Raw genomic sequence first — 19,612 nt, 5'->3', positions numbered from 1 at the left:
GCACTTGTCATGCTGTGACTCCCATTATGGATACATCAATACATGCAACATCATCCCTGCTTTCTTAGAGTCTGCCAATATAGAGATTCACTCCTTCCACATTTGCTTTTAAAAAAGACTAAAGCCATCTTGCAGTAGAATCAAGTTTGAGTGCAAATCATTATCTAAGAACAGATATGCCCCCACCCCTGGGTTTATAAAATATGCATCTGTTTTTACCTTTAGTTTGGCACAGCTGCAACATCTGAGTTAACGTAATCTGGATAATCATCTGGGCTTTCTAAATGTAGAGAGTTGTTATTGGGAATTAAAAGCACTGATCAGTAAATGCATTGATCTACACACCTTTATATGCCCTGTCAACCTTTTTAACCCATGATGTTGATATCAGATTGTGTGTTCCATACCAGCCATTTTTCTGTATGTACCAGAAATACCAGCATCAAGGCTCCTTGGAAAGTCTATAAGACTGTAGATAACAGCAGTTTGCAGTGTTCCTTCAGTAGATTTTTATAATAGATCATAACAGATCTACACAGATATTACAATCTACTGGATTTATAAACAGGGCACAAACACAAAAAGCAAGAAACAGTTTGCCTAGATTTCAGAGTGGTAGCCATGTTAGTCTGTATCAGCAAAAACGAGGAGTCCTTGTGGCACCTTAGAGACTAACAAATTTATTTGGGCATAAGCTTTCGTTGGCTAAAACTCACTTTTTGGTTTGCCTAGAGCATCCCCAAATCAGATACTAGAAGTTCCTAAATTCACTCATCAGTGCATCTCACAACTAAAGCTGTCTCAATGTCCTTCATGGGAAGCTACATATCCAACTGAACCTCTGTTTTAAAAAGTTAACCTAACCAAGGCTTTTATGCTGACATAATTACTGCTGGCCCATCAGGGAGCTTCATACTCCAGGGACATAAGATACAAAGATACGGTTGCTTGTTTGTTTCATGGTCTTAGGGCTCCAAAAGCAAGGCGGGGTTTGCAGCTTGGAGAGTTAAAAACTGAGAAGGTTTGAAATAAGAGAAGAGACATCTTCTATAAGGGCCTGCCAGGGGACCTCAGTTAGACTGTAGGCCTTCCAACTCTGTGCTCCCTTAAATATCAGAAAGGCAAAAAGCACATAAAGATTCCAAGCTAGTATTCAAAATAGTTGCTAAGATATGCAACAGTGTGCAACTAGTTTGTAAAATGTTTCTATTATCATGACTGTACAGGAAAAGTACAAGGAAAATCTCTTGAGGCAGAGGTCATGTCTTCATCTACAGCTTGCAGAATGGGACCCCAATTTTAACTGAGGCTTGGGGGTGCTACCATAAAAATATTAAATAACAATAGTTTTCAGAACATACCTGATATATTTGATTGTTGCCATCTCTTTATAGAGGCGCTATTCTCATAGTCCTCCACATCATCTGTGAGCAAGAAAAGTGTGCACAGAGCAATGGAAACAAGTGTACTAAGAATGTGGAACTGTTCTTTGAAATATCTCACTTCCACCCTCTAAAAATGTAAGCATTTGGACAAGACTGAGTTTCCAGTCAGACCTGTGGGCTTGTGCATTTTCATGTGGAGCAACTCCATTCCCACGTCTGGTCATCGCCATCTTATCTACTTCCCAGTTTAGTGTGTGGTTTGTTTTTTAACAGGCGTGGGTTCAGGGCTGGCTCCAGGCACCAGCGAAGGAAGCAGATGGTTGGGGACAGGGCCAGCTCCAGGGTTTTTGCTGCCCCAAGCAGCAGAAAGAAAAAAAAAGCCACAATTGCGATCAGTGGCTGCTCCACTGCACTGCTTTCTTCTTCAGTGATAATTTGACGGCAAGTCCTTCCCTCCGAGAGGGACTGAGGGACCCGACGCCAAACAGCCCGATGGGCCACCCCTTCCCCTTGGCCGCCCCAAGCACCTGCTTGCTGAGCTAGTGCCTGGAGCCAGCCCCACTTGGGGCAGCCAATGGAAAGGGGAAGCATATCCGGGTCTTCGGCAGTGGGTCCCTCATTCCCTCTCAGAGCGAAGGAACTGCCGCCCAATTGCCAAAGAATGAAGTGGTGCAGTAGAGCTGCCACCAAGGTGCTGCCAATCGCGGTTTTATTTTACTTGGTTTTTTTTCGCTTCACCGCTTGGGGTGGCAAAAAAGCTGGAGCCAGCCCTGCATGGGTTAGACCTGCCTGTTGATGCTACTGCTGCCCATTAAAACAGGATACCCAATGTAATCATTCAGCATAAAGCTAGTTGTGACCAGAGTCTGAGATGTTATCAGCACAGCATATAATATCAAAAGCCAAAATTAATCCACAATTTTGCAAAAATATCCCAGAGATAAAAGTTCTCAGAAGTTCACAATCTCTAAGCAGAATTCCCCCTCTTCTTCACTGAAACCAATGGCTACAATGAAATCTGTGCAGAGCCCCAATGACTTCAGCTGGATTCCATGCAGGCACAGGGAACTACCTATATGGAGCTCATTTCAGGAGAAAGGTCTAGGTGAGTAAAGCTTTAAGCGAAGTGACTGGGGGCTGGGCTCCATGACTGGGGCATCTCAGCATAACTGGAATACACATAGTAATCGTCCCCCAAAATCTGACACTTACCAGACTCAGCGCTGTTGGATGCCCCAATCACAACATTTTGATAGGAACAGGAATCCTCTTCTTTTTCTGTACAAGATAAAAAGGAAGGTGAATGATGGTGAGAGCTCTCTGCATGTGGCCAGGGCTGGCGCTTTTATTTAGGCGACCTAGGCAATCGCCTAGGGCGCCAGGATTATTGGGGGGTGGCATGCGGCTCCGGTTGACCTGCCGCAGGCATTCCTGTGGAGGGTCCACTGGTCCCGCAGCTGTGGTGGACCTGCCGCAGGCGTTCCTGCAGACGGTCCGCTGGTCCCACGGCCCCGGTGGACCTCCTGCAGGCACTCCTGCAGCAGCTCCACCGGAGCCGCGGGACCAGCAGAGCCTCCGCAGGAACCCCTATGGCAGGTCCACCGGAGCCGTGGGAGCAGCGCACGGGGCGGCAAAATGGCCATGTGCCTAGGGCGCCAGAAACACTGGCGCCGGTCCTGCATGTGGCTCTGTGTACAACACTAAGTCTCAGCACCATCTGCCTGTGGAGAAGCAATGTTTACCACAGAGGAACAAATGCACTACTTAAGAAAGTTAGCAGAAAGGTCACTGTAAAAGACTCTGGAGTCATGTTCACTGTCAGTATAATCACTTTAACATGGGATCGGATCCTGCATTGAAATCAACTGGAGTTTTGCAGTTGGCTTCAAGGAGACAAAGACTGGGTATTCAAGACAGTGTTTAGAGAGTATCCAGGGTAGCCATGTTAGTCTGTATCCACAAAAACAACAAGGAGTCTGGTGGCACCTTAAAGACTAACAGGTTTATTTGGGCATAAGCTTTTATGGGTAGAGAGGCCGGGAGCGTCTGCTGCATGATATAGAGGTTAGGAATTGATGCCCTACTGCAACCTCAAATAGACTGTCCTGTATAACTAGGAGTAAAAATTTAAACTGGGGTTATTAATCCTGCATAGTAGGGTAGCAATAGGAACAACCAGCTTGTATTAGCTCAGTGCAGTTCTGGTAAACAACCAAAACCTCTATGATTTAGATCAGAACCTACAAGCAGGGGTAAAAGATCCTCAGGCTCATACTCCAATCGTACAGTTGTAAGTGCAGGGTTTTTTCCTTCTTGTGAGCTAAGAGCTGGTCAGAGGCCTGATCTACACTGAAATGTTTCACTGGTATGTTGTTCCAGGGTGTGACTATTCACTGAAATACTTATTACCAGTACAACCTCTCGAGTACATGCAGTTATACCAATATAACAGTGCCTTACACTGACATAGTATGTTTCCTTTCCTGCATGGGAAATAAGCTAGCCCAGTATAAGCCCTTTTATACTGTATCCACACTAGGAAGTTGTATTGCTTCAATGATACTAGTATAGTTAAAGTTGTCTGAACTGTATGTATAGACAAGCCCAAATGTGCCAGTTGGCAGCCCCTTGAAACCAATGTTACCTACTGAGCCCATACGGCAACCAGGCAGTGGAGAAACTGCATCTGCTATGCACTGCTCCACCTAACAAGATAAAGATCATTTCTGGGGTGAAAGGATTCTTCACTTTCCATTGCTAAATCACTCCTTGGCCTCTCTGCTGAGACTGATAACAAAGGTGCCAGCTGTGGTGGTTTTCCTGGGACAAGGACACAGCTTCATAATGAATTGGATGGAGACTATCACCAATGAACCATTAGAGAATAAGTTTCCATCATTATCAGCCTGGGCAGGATTTGAATTGGCAATCTACACATTTAAAGTCTGTTACACATCCCTCAAGTGCCACCTACTCTGAAACTGGCCCTAAAAACCATAATGATGTTGAGAGGTGTCTGTGTTTACTGCCAGTCAGTGGCACATCCCACTGGTTTTAAAAGACGTTTTTTCTAAATACCAGCCCTGCAAACTCACTCTGGAATCTTAGAATCAAGCTGGGTTCTTTACATCTCACACATCATGACCAGTAATGAAAGTTTTGCAGGTCAAATTAACCCCTCAGTGATACTTGAGAAACACCCCTGTCTTGCAGTTATGGCCTCAGTGACAACTATATAGCCCCATTGCTTTATTTATATTAATCATTATCAGACAAAATTGCCATATTCCAATCAATTTATCCCTAACTCCGCCTAAAATAAAATAATTGAACTACCACTGTTTTGGGTTCTAAAAACCCCAAATAACATCCTCAGACCCTACTGGAATACAAATAGTAAGCCATTACAATCACACAGCCAGCTGGGAAGATTGCTTTTGAATGAACAGGTACATCTTATGGGCCTGATTCCAAATTCAGCATAGAACTCCAGGAAGCTACTCTGGATTTACACCATGTAAGAGAGATCACAAGCTGGCCCTAGTCCTTATGTACTAAAATTAGTCTGCTCTCTTTGTGGTTTGCTGAATGGGTGCTTTGAAGAATCTGTTCCATTTGATGAGTAGCTTCCCATTGCCTCTCAGCCCACATTCACTATTTATCTTCAGACTAGCACCAAAGCTGAGAGAGACTATTGGCTGAGAGAAAGGCTCAAGTGCAGGCATTTAATAATATTTATAATTAGAATCCGTTTAAAAAGCAACCATGATATACATGGGCAGTTAAACCACACGAGCAACTGCCTGTAGTTTACTATCTGAAATGTACGTCCACAAATGCAGAAAATGTAACTGAAACCTGAACAGTTGATGTGGTCACCACATCAAAGTTAGGAAGATTCTGCAGATATTCATTCATGCAAATAAACATGCCAATCAGTTTTCATCTTGCTTTAACCCCTCCCATGGCACAAAATGTAAGTGCTAGGCTAATAAAGTCAGTTGATGCTGTAGTCACAACACAAAAGTACCATTCGTCTCTGTACCACTCAAAACTCAGGATTTTCCCATTTAGTTTTGGAATTCCCCCCCTCAAATAGTTACATTTTTGCCACACAAAAAAACATCCCATCAGAAGAATATTTTTCTTCTTTTTTACCCCCCACAAAAATAAGACCATCTGAGTGGAAAACAGACAAGGTTTTGAAATTTCTTTTGGACAAAAAAAAATGGATTATCCAAAAATGGTGTCAGAATCCGATACAATTTCAGATAAGTTTTGCACACTTTGGAATATCAAAATGGCCATTTCACAGAATTTCACACATGCAACATCTGCACTGGGTTTTTTGAGAGTCTTCTCCTGCCCATAATTTTCACACAGTCCTCAAGTACTAGTTTTATAAAATAGAAAAACAAAATTAAAGACATTGCTTGGATTGCAAGCTTTTGGGAGAAAGATTGCCAGTTAGTATGCATATATATAGCATCGGGCACAATGGGGTCCTGATCTCCATTAAGTCCTATGGTAACTACCACAATATAAAAGAATAATAATTAAACAAATAAGTCAGCGATGTTTTTTAAAGGTCTTTATACCACATCCGTCTTCTGGTGACAGACCTAAATTAGCTACCCTCTTTTTTGTGCTTTTAAGAACAGTGTATTAAATAAGTTGTAACAGAAAGAGGTGTTTAACTCTAAGTGTGTTACAGGATTTAGTTTTGCAGAAGCAATTTGGGACAGAATTTTCATGAAAGACCCTAGACAAACCAGGACCCTAATTATTATGATTATTTTTTATTGTTTGTATTATGGTATTGCCTAGAGGTCAGAGCTTCATTGTTCATGGCACTGGACAAACATACAACAAAGAGACAACCTCTGCCCTGAAGAGCTTTCAATTCTGCAATGGGTTTAGCTGGGCCTGCATGGAGCCCCGTTAACGTCAATGTCTTTCTAAACATTGCTTCCAGCCTCGCTACCTCATCTGTTCTGTATTTAACACTGATTAGTGTTCCTAGTAGTAGAGATCTGGGGCACCGTCCTGCATCCCTCATTCACATGAGCAGGCCCACTTACTGCCATGGGAGCTGCAAGATCAGCCCCCAGGTCCAGGTCCTGGAAGTGTTTTACTTTCAGGAGTAGCTTGAGACACCTCAGGTAGCCATAGGGGATTATTCCCTCCCAGTGCATACAGGTAAGCACATCTATAAGTGTGTGTGGCTTCAGGGCCTAGGAGGATGCACTTTTCTGTACATAGACTCAAGTTATGAGAACACAGAATATTGTATGGTTTGAAAAACAAAGTGACCATTGGAGATTTAAGACCTGTGGCACTTCACATTCTCTTCCTGGGACAGCAAGCTGCCTCAGGGAATTCCACTGTAAATGTAAAGTGCTTGGTATACCACGGCCATGCCCGAAGCACTTTCCTGACTTGCTTGGGCCTGGAGCTGATCTTGTTTGCACCACCTACAGTACCCCACTGAGCCAAGTACTTGATGGTGCTGCTGTTAGGCAGGGGAAGCATCACCTTTGAACATTCAGGGCTTTGGCTCTGGACTACATGCGGCTTTCGGCAATGCTCTGCCACTGGCCTGAAGCCAACCAGGACTTAATGAAAATAAACCAGCTGATTTGCAGTGAAGTAAGGCACCTGACCATAGCCCTGAAGCGTAGCACAGCTTTTCAGTGGTTTTGCCGCTATGTAGCACCCTCCTTTTGGATTCCCCCCCAACACAATAACTTTTAACCCCTTGCTGCCCACATCCATTCCTTAATTAAAATTGCATCAAACCATATTGTAACAAAGGAGAAAGATAAAAGAAGAGAACTGTCTGTTTCCAGCTCATCCCAAACCCACACTACAACCTGGCTGGCTGGAAATACTTCACTGGTTTTATCTTCCACAAGTGGATTGAACAAACAGCCATTCATTTGTCCATCTTGTAAACATACCATTTGGTGGTCTCAAGAACGTCACACAGTTGTAGTAATCTGTAGCTATAGGGTTGCTGAAAAGATAAAACATCTCAGTCTTAGATATTTTCTGCCTTTGAGATGGCGCTTGGGGCAAAATTCCACTTACCTTACTCATGCATGGGACCCCAATTTCCCAGCCACCCCATGGCCTCAAATCAATCAGAAAGAGCCACAGAGCCTTCTCTTCCCAGAATCTTAAATTTTCATTAAAGTTGCCACAGCTATCACAAACTGCCTCATCTCCTGGGCAATACACTTCTGTAACTGAGTAAACTGAATACAAAACTTCCAGAGAGGCCTCCCAAAGCTATTTCTTTTAAATGAGATTTCTGGGACCTACATCAATACCACTGTCCATTTCTGTGATTAATCTAATAGGTAGATTCTACAGTAGTGGGTCCATGCAAGGATGTAAATATCTTTGTGAAGGTGAAGTAAAATATTTGGTTTTCTGTATATATTGCATTCTATCTTGGTTGCATCTGGAATGGGTACGTTTCTTGTGATTGGCTCCTTGTCCAATATCATTCTTGAAACAAGCCTGTTGTATTCCTCATGGTTCTAATACTCCACAGCCTATGAGATGTGTAGGTGTGAGCTGCACTACAGACTAATATGATACAATGGAAGTCATACTCTATACGAGTTATGTACAACTGCAGAACTTGGACTTGGAACACCTTCTCTGTGCATGTATCCTGCTTAGCACCTGGCTTCCCATAGGTTATTCATGACCAAGTCAGAAGCACTTAGGACAGATTTTTCATTTCCATCCTGAGATCTTGCATGTTCTGCTGAGAGTAACCACAATAGCAACAAGTTACTATTCACAGCGGAAACAATGGCTCACAGTAACGTGGTCCATTGCAAGGCCTTATAGAGAGTGTGAAATTAACAGAGCTATGCACAATCTGAATAATGAAACAGCATGATCATGATCTTCAAAGCTCTGCTTTGGAACCCAAATCTTTGGAATTTAATTTCCTCTGTAAGAAGATGAACTAAATGCTCTGTAACATCCTACAATTCAAAGCTACCATTAGCAAGGGAGACTGAAGAGATTAGATTCAATGTACTGATGGATGAGAGAAAGATTGACTTACACATAGGCAGCATCCAATTCCTGGTTGTCTTCTGCAAGTACAAATCATTTACCATTAGCGTAGTCTCAGGGACATTTCTCATAGCGCAAAATCAAAATAAAGTCACAAAACCGATCCAGAAAAGGTCTATCCACTTAACAACACACAGGGCCAGGTTAGATTCTCCAGGAGCATCTGCAGGTGATTGTTTCCCTTCAGACAAGCCTTCCAGCTCTTCCCTTTCTCATTCGGTTTTTCACTGGATCTGTGTATCTCTTGCCATGGAAAAATTAACACTTCTCCCCCCCAGTGGACTGTTGCACAGACTGCACCAGTCTCACCTTCATGTTCTCTTGTCTTGGTGTTCCTTGTCCCCTCCCCATGCCCCATTCGGCAACACCTTCTCCTCTGCATGCCCCACCCTGCTGCTTTCTAATGCACTCCCCAGAAACTTCAAAGTGCACTGACCAAAAGGCATCAGCCATGTCACTCGCGAGCCTGCAGCTCAGACACCTCAAGAGAGGCATGTGAGCAGGCTCAAAATATTGAGCAAGCCACATCCAGCCTGACACTGCTGAACTAAACATGAATTTAATGCAAGTTTTGCCATTGACTTCCATGGGATCAGGACTGGACCCTATGGGTATGTCTACATGGAAATAAAACATCCGCAGCTGATCCTCATCAGCTGTCTTGGGCTCTTGGGGCTCACGCTGCAGGGCTGTAAAGCTTGGGCTGGAGCCTGGGCTCTAAGACCCTGCGAGGGGGGAGGATCCCAGCCCAAGCCTGAGCATCTACACAGCAATTTTATAGCTCCACATTCCAAGTCCCATCAGCCCAACGCCGCTGACGCGAGCCAACCATGGGAGTTTTATTCAGTGTAGACGTATCATAAGGGCCCAGTGAAAGAGAATTTAAGGGGCTTTGTTTTAGATAAAGAGTAATTTAGCATATAGTCTAAGTTATCCAAACGCAGCAGTTCTCAACCAGATGTACGTGTACCCCTGTAGATATGCAGAGGTGTTCAAGGGGGTACATCAACTCATCTCGATATTTGCCTAGTTTTACATAAAAAGCACAAGTGAAGTCAGTACAAACTAAAATTTCATACAGACATATATGTAAACTGCTCTAAGTGGTATACACTGAAAATGTAAGTACAATATTTATATTCCAATTGATTTATTTTATAATTATATGGTAAAAAGGAAAACGTTCGCAAGTTTTCAGTACTAGTGCACTGTGACACTTCTGTATTTTTACTTCTGATTTTATAAGCGAGTGGTTTTTAAGTGAGGTGAAACTTGGGGTACGCAAGACCAATCAAACCCCCGAAAGGGGTACGGTAGTCTGGAAAGGCTGACAGCCACTGTTCTAAAGGACAATGAGGCCTGGTCAAGGGGCATGAATAGTTAAACAAAAGGATTTGACGAGCTCCTCTATAAAAAACAGACTGAGCAATGCCATTATTTGGGCTTTAACACAATTATCTGTGGCATTTGTGATGGTCGCTTCGCTTTATCCTTGCAGCACAATGGGCTAGTGCCCCCATCAGCCCTATCTTCCTCCAAAGATAAAATGTCCTTTACAGAGCTGTGCTACTGGACACCTCAAGACCAGAATAATTACTATATTCCTACGCATTAAAGAATAAAATACTAATGAAGGGAATTCGGACAGCAGGAGACGCCTTCTTCCTGCTGCCTCTATTATTATTATTAATTATTTGTATTATGGTACCATCCAGAGGCTCCAACTGAGACTAGAACCTTCTTGTGCTATGGATGCTACTAAGAGACTGTCCTTGCCGCTCTTACAATCTAAACAGGAGAAAGGCAGCATTCTGACCTCCATTTTACAGCTGGGGAACATCTTGTAGCCTAAGAAATATCCTGACACAGCTGAATACAGACAGGGTGTGATTAGAAACTCCAGGGGAAGCCAGTCCATATACTAACAGATTCTCCACTCAGAGAAGAGACAGGAACAAAAATGTGATGTTGCTTCCAAAGGCTGGTGACCTTCCATCTCACATGCAAAACACCCACATACATTAAAGCAGGGATCACAGCTTTTCATTTTCCACTATTATTTTAAATAGAGGAGTAGATCCAGTCCTACCATAAGTGGGTGCAAGTTCTATTGACTTCAATGGGAGTTACTTATACTAAGGCTGAATTTTGTCTGCTGTGTTCTTAGCCTAATTGAATTATGTTGCAGTCGTAATGTTTACCTCTCATGAAATTTTGGTATCTGGGCTCAGCACTGTCACCTGGAAGAGAGCACATGTTGACATTGTATGTTAGCCATGATTTGCTAGCTAGCAATTACAGGGGCTATGAAATCTGATTCAGAGGCAATTGAGCCACCAGATGTGAAATACAGGGGGGAGGGATAGCTCAGTGGTTTGAGCATTGGCCTGCTAAACCCAGGGTTTCAGTTCAATCCTTGAGGGGGCCATTTAGGGATCTGGGGCAAAAATCTGTCTGGGGATTGGTCCTGCTTTGAGCAGGGGGTTGGACTAGATGACCTCCTGAGGTCCCTTCCAACCCTGATATTCTACGAAATAGAGCTCAGTACAAAAATAAAGGGGAAAATAATGAATAGTGGCACAAGGGACCAATCTGCAGAAAATGCTCTAACGGGAAGAGCCACTAAGGTCACTAATGAGGAAATAGATTTGAGGGTGAGAAAGGAAGAATCACCAACACCATCTGCTCAGTGTAGCACTGTAGAAAAACCAGAAACACCAGGTAGCAAGCTATAATAGCAGAGACTAGAATCCAAGACACTCTAGAAGACATTTGCTAAACTCCACCCCTGGACAGAGAGGGTGGTGCTATGGTCCAGGTCTGAGACTCAGGACAGCTCGTTTCAATTCTCAGCTCAGCCACAGACTTCCTTTGTGAGCTTGAGGGAGCAACTTAATCTTGGTTTCCCAGTTCCCCTTCTGTAAAGTGAGCATAACAACAGACTGCAGTACGGGGTCTGGGGAAACATTCATTAAATATTTGTGAGGCCCTCACATTCTACCTAGAAAGGTGCTTGAAAACTTGGACAGAACCCTTAGGGACTCTGTCTCCATGGGAGGCAAGGTGCTTTGGAGAACAATCCCTAGCTATACAGGGGGCCAAAGATGTGAAAACTCCCTCCTCTCTGGTATTTCAACGGATCAAACCAGGGTGGGGTGCAAGACACACGTTTTAGAGAACGCTATGGTCCATCACTGAGTTATCTATTATTATTGGGATGTTTAAGCGGTTGAAGGGCTCAGCATTTACAATCAGCAAGATCTTTCCTCCAAAGGAACAGGGTTTTTAGCAAGGGAAGGGAGGATAATAAATGAATATAAGCAGAAAGTCAATAGGAAAAACTCCCCAGATTGCAGTTTAACCCAGCCATTGGATGAGAAAACTGATCTTCGAAAGGGCATTTTCCCCTCCACATTCTCACAAGCAGCCCCTTCTCTAGTCCTTAGCTAAGCAAGAGGAGAGGGTAAAACTGAGCTGGGATTAACTCCTTGTTCACCAGTGACTAGGTAGACTATTGTATCACAGCAAGACAGGGATGGTAGCTGTTTGTACTGAATATTGTGGGAAAGAGGAATTTCACTTAATACCACATTTAGGGCCGGATTCTCAGAAGCATTGAGCACCCAAAACTCCAGCTGAAATTACTGGGAGATGCAGGTGCTCTGCTTCTCTGAAAATCCAGGTCACCTGCCCACATGCTCCAGCAATGGGCACTCCGAAAATTAAAGCTGGAATACTGTGTGCAGAGCTGGCTACTGCACTGCAGCAAGACGGCCACTGCTTCGGGAAGAGCGCAGTGTAGGGCAATAGAGACCGGGTCTGAAGAATCTGCAAAGTTGTGGAAAGACTCAGGAGGCTGGTCTTAGTCTCAAAGGAAAAGAGAAGAGGAGAAAGGACTGAGAGAGGTGCTGGAAAGAAAGTCACATAGGTAAAGAGTTTAATCAGGATAAAAATGGATAGAGAATGTAGGCAAAATTCCATCATGCAAAGGGTAACAAATTACATGGGACATCATGAAGGTGTTTGTATAGTTCTACAAATGTTTGTGCATTAGATATTATTATAGGAGTAGGTTGTAGCGTTAGCTAACTTACTTCCAAGGTAACCACTATCCCCATAATGCACCACTCAGAATTCAAAATGGATGACCATAAATGGGAATGGAACATCCTCTCCCAGGCTTAGTTTCTGTGAGCTTTATAGGTGTATATAGCAGTCAGAGATCTCTTACCATGTATGTTCCATTTGCCAATATAATCAGGCAAAGATTTGTAATATTTCCCACGTACTAATTTTGTACTGACTAACAACCCACCCAGGGCAGATAACAAAAGGTGTAAAGAAATGGATACTTTTGTATAAATACCTACCATCAATACCCGTGGCCTGCAGTCGCTCACTGGTTTTCCTGAAAGAGGTAAATTTATTAATGTAACAGATTCTGGCAAATACTCTTTCTCCCACGGTATAGGTCTATACCTGGAATACAAGCCATTCACACTGGAAAGCAGCTAAAATCCCAGTTCTAAATACACCATAGTAAATATTGGATATTACAGTGGTCCCCAACCAATGGGCTGAACAATCCCCATGCTTCACAGAGCTTTTCCTGGTGGTGCTGTGCAATAGGAGACATTTTGAGGACTAAGAAATGGGAATTGGGGTATTTGGGATGGGATTTGGATAAACAAATATATATTCGAGCCATAATATTCTGCCATATATTTTCCATATCAGTTTGCTTGGGCTTCATAATGTCAAAATGGTTAACATCAAGGACCTCCTGCACTACTTGCCTTTCACGCACCATGATAGTTCATTTCCCTGTCTTGGTTTTAAGGATTCATGCTAGTGGATGCTATAAAAGCATTTGGAATGCAGATATCAAGAGGATTTAGAACATTATGAAAGAATAAGCAGTAAATTTAATATAGGCCAAGCCAGAGAGTTCAGATCGATGTGGACCCAAATCCTCAATTCTCTTCAAGTTTAGGTGGACTCAGTGGTCCAAATTTTGGCTGAAATACTGTATCTTATTTTGTCACCTACCTTGTTACTGGGACGTTGTCTGGCAATTTAATTTGATCTTGCCTTGTCACTGCAACTGGGGTGGAAAATAAAATCACATGTTGAAGGTTATGGCAGCAGGAGACACGTTTTCAAACTGAGCACAGAGCAGTCAAATGCAAAGGATTTCCAGATATTTGCAGACTACGAAATCCAGAACTTTTTCAATTACCTTCCTAAAAAATATAGGGTGGGCCAGGGAAGGAAATGACTATAGAAACCTATTGTGTCTACAAGCAACAGGAACAGGCCACTGCAAACAAATACCTGTTAAAGCTCCACTCCTAATAGTTAGGCTGGTCCCTAGTCCCCTGCAAGTTATCTGACATTTTCTCCAAATTTGCATGAGTTTCCATCCCCAAGCTGCTAGCAGTTCTTTTTTTATACACTTTCACTCTCTAAAAATTATAGCTATGGGTTCTCCTAGGTCAGGGGTGCTCAAACTGGAGATCAAGACCCCTCAGGGAGTCATGAGGTTAAGAGCTGCGGGGGGGAGGTCCGCAAGCTGTCAGCCTCCACCCCAAACCCTGCTTCAGCTCCAACATCTATAATAGTGTTAAATATTTTGAAGTGTTTTTAATTTATAAGGAGGGGGGAACTCAGACTTGCTGTGTGAAAGGGGTCACCACTACAGAGGTTTGAGAACCACTGTCCTAAATGCTCCAATAGCAACTTCTCCTGAGGTTTGGTTGCATCTGTCATTGTCCTAGATCTTGTTAAAATAAAGATTTCTTAGATTGTTTGGCCCATCACTGCCTAATAATTCTCACTCTCCTCCAGCGATGAAGGGCTGCAGAAAGGCCAAGTATTATTAAATGTAAGTTGCTGCAACCCACTTTTGTTCATTTTCAAATTAATTTATCTCCACACCACAAAAACCTCTCCCCAGTTCTCGCTATCTGCACTGGGACTTCCCTGGCCTCCCTCACTGTAGTAGTCAAATGAGGCTGAAAATTGCTATTATCCCCACGTATTACAGATGGGGAAACTGAGGCACATAAATACTAAGCAACTTTCCCTAGCTCATATAGGGAATTTGTGGGAGAAAAGGGAACTGAATCCAAGTCTCCCAAATCCCAGGCAGGTACTATATCCACTAGACTCTCTCTATGCTGGTTTAATCCTTCTGTGGCTGGGAATACATTCCATTGTACAACAGAAACAGCACTCCTTGGACCGATGGATCATCAGAGGCCGGATACCCACAGCTCCTATTACCGGAGCATCATTTGCTGCTGTTAATCATGATTTAGCATTGTCCCGTTTTAAAGATATTGGAGGAGTCAATGGACACCTGCTGTGATGACCCAAATCCATTCCTTGCAGGCTGTTCCCAGACAGTACTGTTGGACAACTGCCCTTCTGCCACCAGAGCACTCCGTCATGTTTTCCGCCATCCCAGACAGTCACAACACCTCGCTGCTGGGGAAAACTGAGACATCAAGTCAAATGCCAGCAATACATGGATGACACCCAGATCTCAGTTTCATTTACATTCTGAGCTAGCAGCACCATTTTTCAGCTATCAGAGGTCAGCACCTGGACGTAAAACAGCTGCTTAAGGCAGCAAGACAGAGGTATTGTAGGCAGAGAGAAGGAAATGCTTTGAAAATTCAACTCCCACCATAAAGTCTCGCTCTGTGGCGGGAACCTTGCTGCTCAGATCCTCATGTCACTTTGCAGCTCTTCACCCTTCTGGACTCCTCATTGCTCCTAGATACTCTAATGACAACCACTGCAAAAGATGTTATCTTGCAGCTGCAGCTGGCCAGAAGACTGCACCACATGCTGTCCAACACGGACTTGGCCATGATGCTCTCTAGGCTGGATTATTACAATTCACCGTATCTAGCTTCGAAATACAATTGGTTCAAAATGAAGCAGCCCCATCTCCTCAGCAGTACAATCCCATAGTGCTCTGCTTGTTTTAATAGTGGCCATTAGAACACCAGTCACATTCCAAGGTCTCCGTCCTATGCGCTCCATTGGATTGGCTCATGTTACCCAAGAAATGTTCCCCTCTCTCGGTGTGACAACACTCTCCCTAGAGATAATGTGGTCCTCAGTTGCTAGGAAACAGCCTCAAGAACCCGAAGACAGTTTTCTCAATAGTCAGCTCAAGACCGTGTAACTCATTTGCACAAATCTTGCTCCTTTCAGAGCCAGGCATAACACTTTTCTTGCAGATTAGCTTTCCCAAAACTCAAACCGAAACAGCAGGGGAGGGGAGGTAGCAGCAGAAGATGGCATAGGAAGAGAAATGAAGAGAAGAGGGGGAAATCATTAAAATTAAAAAAAGAGAGAATAGAAAATGTGAAGACAGACAGACAAAGGAAGGGGAAAAGAAAGAAGGGGCAGCCAGAGAGGAAAGAAAAGCGCAAAATCAAAGTCCCCTGGAGGTGACTCAAAGGAACAAGGGCCCAAGTGATGGTGCCTTTGTTCAGTGCTGTGATATCACTGCACTCAGGATGACTGAAGTACTTAGATCGACAGCAGCGGGAAGCCAGGGCTTCGGCAAGCTTAGCTTCCTGCACCGTCTTTGTTTACGATGACCTTTAATACCGACCCAATCAGCAGCTCAGTTTAGGATGAAATCAAAAGGTCAGCTTGTAACCAAATGTGCCGCAGGAAGCAGTGACAGGGCAAGGATATATGAGTCATTTGTATCAATTTGGGTTCAAGTGTTTCCCCCCTCTCTCTGTCATTTTCAGGGGGAGTTTAAGTTTCTGCTCAGAAGAGCAGGCACCCTGTAGCCTAAGTCAATATGTTGTTACATTTCATGATACAGATTCTATGTGACACTAAATATTTAGGCTGAGATTTTAAAGGAGCTTAGGGGAATTAGGCACTCAAATACCAAGTGGGCACCTAAGTCTACTTTGAAAATCTCAGCCTTCTAGTTTTGTCAGTTAGGCTTTCCACGCTTTCCCAATTGTAATACATTATTCTTTGAGACAGGAATTAATTCTCCGCACTGCAGGATACTGTCATGAAAAAAAGACACAAATTGGTATCCTTGCAAAAACTACAGCCTGGAAAACGCTCTCAGTATTTAACAACTACAAGATTCTTCCAAGTATCAGAGGGGTAGCCGTGTTAGTCTGGATCTGTAAAAGCAGCAAAGGCTCATGCTCCAATACACAAGATTCTTCCAGATACCTATAGAGCTTTGTAAGAAAGTATACTCACTTGAATAGGATCGTATCACCTCAAACCCCGGCTGGTTTCCATGCCTGAAAATACAGGGAAAGTTCTGTCTAATGCAATATGTACTAAAGGGAAAGATATGCAATGGGAGTGTGGGGGGGGTGCATTGTTAAAGTCACAGAGCATAAGATGGAGGCAGAAGCCACTAAGGGCATGAAAGTGGAGCCTAAGGAAAGATTAGGCTTATACTGCACAGCACGTCAGCACGAAGGCTGTTACAACTGAAATCCAAAGAAAGGGCTTCCGTGATCACATTAAATGTTAATATTTCTAGGAGAGGGGCAAAGAAGTTGTTTGAATTGCAGCTAGAGCTGGGCAAATAACTGGTTTTTGCGTTCTCTGGGCTACAGAGTCGTTCTCTCTCTCTCTCTGGCCCAGTAACTAGTCATGTATTTTATGCAAAGTGGAACAGCTTCAACAGGAGAGAATGAGGAAGACCCAGCTCAGAATACCCTACGGTCCAATGACTAGGACACTCCCTAGTGAATGTCTTAGCCACAGGACGATAGGTATTAGGGAGGCACCACCATCATCTTCTCCTCCTCCTCTCCCTCCCCCATCTCCTCTGGCTGTGTTATGAATGGAGCCTAAGTCCCAAACATATTTTTTTGGCCAAAGCTATTTGGTGACATGTCACTTCATTAATATTTTCAGGTCAATCGAAACTGTATTTTCAACAAACCATTAGTCAAAAAATGTCACCCAGCTCTATTTTCAGCCTGTTTATGGGTCTGGTCTTGACCTTTGACGTCAATGGGAGCATTTCCAATGACCCTTAAACACACAACAGGAGCTGGGGAGGGGACCCAAGGATGGGGGCAAAGCCACGTGTGATGAAGAGATATCCTGGTCCAGAAAACAATGATGATTTCGACTCTATTCATCCCATGATGGAAGCATTTCAACACGAAGTAAGTGCAGACTTGCAATAGAATTCAAAAGGTTCTAGAAACAGGTCCACAAAGCCCAGAAGGAAAGTTTAACCTCTCACATACCTTGGGTCTATTCAGTCTTTTCGGAAGGCAAGCATCATGTTTTTTACTCTTTTTTTTTTTTTAATAAAGGTAAAAGAGCTGTTGACTATGCATTTTGCTGTGGTAATATTTAAAAAAAGAAGGTGACATGTCAAAAGGAAGGGAATACAGCAGAGCTGAAACACTAAAGAGTATCTGTTACTGCAGGTACATACATTGAGGGAGATTTTCAAAGCCCTAATGGGATTTGAGCACTCAGCTCCGATTTACTTCCCCAGTCCCCAACCCAATGTCTTCAGAAGAGGGTTGGTCTCCTTCCTCTGAAGCATCAGGGCTGGTCATGGCTGGAGATGGGATGTTGGACAGAGAGGGACAGGGCTCTGAGGTGGCACCGAGCATTCTCTCTCTCAGGTGCTTGGCTGGCTGGTTCTTGCTCACATGCACAGGATCTAGCTCAGGGGTAGGCAACCTATGGCACGGGTGCCAAAGGCGGCACGCGAGTTGATTTTCAGTGGCATTCACACTGCCTGGGTCCTGGCCACCGGTCCAGAGGGCTCTGCATTTTAATTTAATTTTAAATGAAGCTTCTTAAACATTTTTAATCCTTTATTTACTTTACATACAACAATAGTTTAGTTCTATATTATAGACTTATAGAAAGAGAGCTTCTAAAAACATTAAAATATATTACTGGCACAGAAAACCTTAGAGTGAATAAATGAAGACTTGGCACACCACTTCTGAAAGGTTGCCGACCCCGGTCTAGCTGATCACCCTACATGGGGCTGGGAAGGATTTTCCCCCACATCAGATTGGCAGTGACCTTGGGGTTTTTGACCTTCCTCCGCTGAGTATGGATGTGGGTCACTTGCCAGGATAATCTGGGTATACTTTACTTAATCATTTCCCTGCCATTGTCGGGCCTCAGGCACTGGTGCCTCTCCTAGTCTCCCCATGACACATAATTGTTAAGTCTCCTGTGGGCTGTAACACTTCAGTTTCATTTCAGTTGTTGGGTTTGGTGTGCGGATGCTGGTCACTGTTGGTGGCCTGTAATAAACAGGAGCTCAGATGAGGTGATGTGACAGTCCCTTCTGGCCTTCAACTCTCTGACTTTCAATGGGCCCTGGGCCCCCAACTCCCCTTTGTCCCTGTGAAAATCTCTCCCTCTTTCTTCCAGTAGTGCAGCTATTACTCTAACACAGACAACAAATCACTCCATTTCTCTTCATTCTGATCAGCCCGGTTCCTACAGCTGGCAGTTTGGTGGTGATCAGGGGTCTTTTCAACCAACGTCCCTGTTTAGATTCCTTTTTACTGTGTGAGTGTTTCACTGGGGTTGCAAAAAAAGCAACAACCACCACAAAAACAGCTATAGAAACGGAACGTGAAATCTTGACCTCTCTCAAGTCAGTGGTTGTTTAGCTACTGACTTCACTGGACCAGGAATACATCCAGGCTCTTGGTTTAATTTCAGCAAGCCAGGACATCTCTCTAACCCTAGATGGGATTCAGAGGGATAGAGCCCTGCGGTAGCTCTTCCATCAATTGACAAACATGACACCAAAATCCTCTCACTTGGTCATTTTTAAATGGAGCAGCAGGGCGGCAGCACACAATATGGCCCATCCTTGGGCCATTCCAGAGCCCTTTGCAGCAGGTTAGCTATGCTGCCAAAGGCAGGAAGAGGTTAAAAGCCATGATTTTTCTTTTTTCTCTAATCTTCTGACTTGTGGTTTGTCTGTTATTGAAGGAAACCAGGGTGTGTGTGTGTGAGAGAGAGAGAGAGAGAGAGAGAGAACTCATGTTTCCTTGCTTAGCTGACATTGTAGGTCTGGTAGTTTAATGCTAGCATCTGTTCCTATTAGCTAGCACGTTATT

General features: G+C 43.7%; 1 protein-coding gene across 3 annotated transcripts in view; it reads right to left on the bottom strand.

Annotated features, from left to right (window-relative positions):
* LAT2 (linker for activation of T cells family member 2) overlaps positions 1 to 19,612 on the bottom strand; it is a 37,527-nt gene that overhangs the window by 5,726 nt on the left and 12,189 nt on the right. Inside the window, exons 4-12 of one of the 3 annotated variants that reach the window (XM_032786956.2) lie at positions 16,740 to 16,783; positions 13,533 to 13,587; positions 12,854 to 12,891; positions 10,685 to 10,723; positions 8,473 to 8,503; positions 7,346 to 7,401; positions 2,598 to 2,663; positions 1,362 to 1,424; positions 220 to 280 (exon numbers count right to left, since the gene is read on the bottom strand). In XM_032786956.2, the coding sequence (XP_032642847.1) occupies positions 222 to 280; positions 1,362 to 1,424; positions 2,598 to 2,663; positions 7,346 to 7,401; positions 8,473 to 8,503; positions 10,685 to 10,723; positions 12,854 to 12,891; positions 13,533 to 13,587; positions 16,740 to 16,783 (451 nt within the window). In that variant the 3' untranslated portion in view covers positions 220 to 221. The remainder of the gene's footprint in view (positions 1 to 219; positions 281 to 1,361; positions 1,425 to 2,597; positions 2,664 to 7,345; positions 7,402 to 8,472; positions 8,504 to 10,684; positions 10,724 to 12,853; positions 12,892 to 13,532; positions 13,588 to 16,739; positions 16,784 to 19,612) is intronic. The other 2 variants (XM_032786957.2, XM_032786958.2) reach the window with 2 other exon arrangements.

The sequence above is a fragment of the Chelonoidis abingdonii genome, chromosome 20 (genome assembly GCF_003597395.2).
Source record: "Chelonoidis abingdonii isolate Lonesome George chromosome 20, CheloAbing_2.0, whole genome shotgun sequence".
NCBI classification, from domain to species: Eukaryota; Metazoa; Chordata; order Testudines; family Testudinidae; genus Chelonoidis; species Chelonoidis abingdonii.
This window is presented reverse-complemented; position numbering and strand designations above follow the sequence as displayed.